We start from the raw sequence: 2,152 nt of genomic DNA, 5'->3' as shown, positions 1-2,152 counted from the left end.
CCAATGCCTGCCGGTGTATCCGCTCGGCCTCTTCGTACTTCCCCTGGCTCCCAAGTACAAGCGCAAGGTTGTTCATGCTGGTAAGTGTGTCTGGATGCTCCTTGCCCAACACATTTTCACTCAACTTCAATGCCTGCCGATGCATCCGTTCCGCATCTTCATATTTTCCTAACTGGTGAAAACTCTCACCTACCCTAGATAGAAGACCAGTCAGTGCGTCCCCGTCTTCTGTACCCTTCCGCAACTCAAGAGCGCGTTGTGTATGCGGAAGATACCCTATCCATTCTTCTCTGTTTTCGTGTTTTGGAACAGGAAACACGTCTGCAAGCCTTTGTAGTACTTTGGCGGCCCATTCCCCCTGCTCTCCACTTTGAGCTAACCAACATAGCATCGATATTTGAACTAGCGGGTGGATGTCGTAAGTATCGGACTCCTTGTGTTGGGAGATGAATGCGTATGCCTTTAGGGTCCCAAGTGCGTCGATAGTCTTTAGCCTGCCGGACGGCGGCAGCACAGATTGCGGAATATCCTTCCCAGCTAGGAAGCACATAAACCTGAGGTAGTCTGCTGCCAGCGGGTCGTGCTCTGAGATGTGCTGGAACGAAATCAGCCAAGTTGTGGCGACAGGGTTTTGGATGTCCTTATATCGATGTCGGTCTTCAAAGTCCCGGCTTAACAGCTCGATCGTATCCTCGTCACTGGAGTTGCATAGCTCAAGGTATTGTGCAGTCGAAATCTGCTTCTTGCCCATATAAGCAGAGGCCTGCCGTATTGCTAGGGGGAGATTGCAAAGAAATTCCAGCAGCGCGTCAGTGCTTGCCACATCGCCTATCTGATCCCCCTTCAACCCTTTCTGTAACAGCTCAAGGGCTTCGTCTCTGCTCATTTCTTCAACTGGAATGATGCGACGCTCAGACTCGACTAGCTCTACCGCAACTTCGTGATTTCGCGTTGTGAACAGAATAGACCCTTTCCGGCTGAATGGAAGATAGTCGCCGAGGTCCATGTCGCCAAAGAGCTTTATGTCATCAGCGTTGTCGATGACCAAAAGCCAGCTGCCCGTGCTTTCACAACTCAAGGCTGTCTTGACAAGTGCCTTGACATCTGCCTTCTCCTCGTTGATCCCGGGTACCTTGAGCAGCTGGCCGATGACGCGGTATGCGTTCTCAAAGCTGGTGGCATCCACGGCGGGAACCCAAAAAACCGAGCAGTCCGGATGCGCGTCACCAACACGAAAAGCGGCCTCGAGTGCGATCTGCGTCTTTCCAACACCTCCTAGCCCTTCGATTGCAGTCCGCTGGCAGTTATCCTTGTCCACACTAGGAGGGATCCTCCCGAGGAGGTCCTGGAGAATCGCTTCACGGCCGACGAATTCCCTGTTACGTCCGAACGGGACCATCCAGTGCCGCTCGTCAGGTGCTTCACCATGTTAGCATGATCCTGGCCGTAGCAGCCCGCTCAGAGATGGTCAACTTACAGTTCTTCCGGAGTGTCAGAACGGCCGATGCGTTTCTAACTAATTGCCTAACTACATCTTTGACGAGTTTAAAGTTGGGGCATTCTGGGCCAGCGAATTTGTTCATGCCCGAATGGGTTGCATCCAGCCCTTGGCGATGGAAACCATGGAGACAAGCCGAAGACTCCGTTACAAGCTGTCCCAGGTTAGCTGCATTATGAATGGCAAGAAAGTTGACGTACGATCTTGTGGGTCACTCCTGTAGCCAGCGTCTTCGCCCAACGCGGCGATAAAATGCGTCTCAACAGCTCCGTCTTCTTGGTTTCGAAGAAGCAATACAGCGGCAGTCGAACCGCCTCGGCATTCGCGATCTCGGTGAATTTCTGGATGCGCTGACGAACCAAGTCGTGTTTCTGCTCGAGGTCTTGTATGAGCTGATCGGAGGCCTGCTCTCCCATAATACCGGCAACCAGCACCTGCCACCGAGCCTGCTTGGCAGCATCGGTGCCGTGGAACGGAGTGGCGAGAAACACGATCCCGATAGTGGAAAGCAGAATATGTCGGTAGGTGCTGCCTTGCTGGGCCGCTCGATTGATAGCCTGGGGATGTTAACTGCTGTTTGCAGTCCATGCATCGGGACGTACCTCGGCCAGGACAAGGCCGCCGAAACAAGAGGCGATGAAGATGATCGGTCGC

General features: G+C 53.3%; 1 protein-coding gene across 1 annotated transcript in view; it reads right to left on the bottom strand.

Annotated features, from left to right (window-relative positions):
• N656DRAFT_752156 (uncharacterized protein) overlaps positions 1 to 2,152 on the bottom strand; it is a gene marked incomplete at its 3' end in the record, with an annotated part of 3,887 nt that extends 1,735 nt beyond the window's left edge. The window contains exons 1-3 of the mRNA XM_064813030.1: positions 1,699 to 2,152; positions 1,478 to 1,652; positions 39 to 1,419 (exon numbers count right to left, since the gene is read on the bottom strand). Coding sequence (XP_064670642.1) covers positions 39 to 1,419; positions 1,478 to 1,652; positions 1,699 to 1,914 — 1,772 coding nt within the window. The 5' untranslated portion in view covers positions 1,915 to 2,152. The remainder of the gene's footprint in view (positions 1 to 38; positions 1,420 to 1,477; positions 1,653 to 1,698) is intronic.

Source organism: Canariomyces notabilis, assembly GCF_033297395.1.
Source record: "Canariomyces notabilis strain CBS 508.74 unplaced genomic scaffold N656scaffold_9, whole genome shotgun sequence".
NCBI classification, from domain to species: domain Eukaryota; kingdom Fungi; phylum Ascomycota; class Sordariomycetes; order Sordariales; family Chaetomiaceae; genus Canariomyces; species Canariomyces notabilis.
The sequence above is the reverse complement of the archived record's forward strand: the minus strand, read 5'-3'. Positions and strand labels throughout refer to the sequence as shown.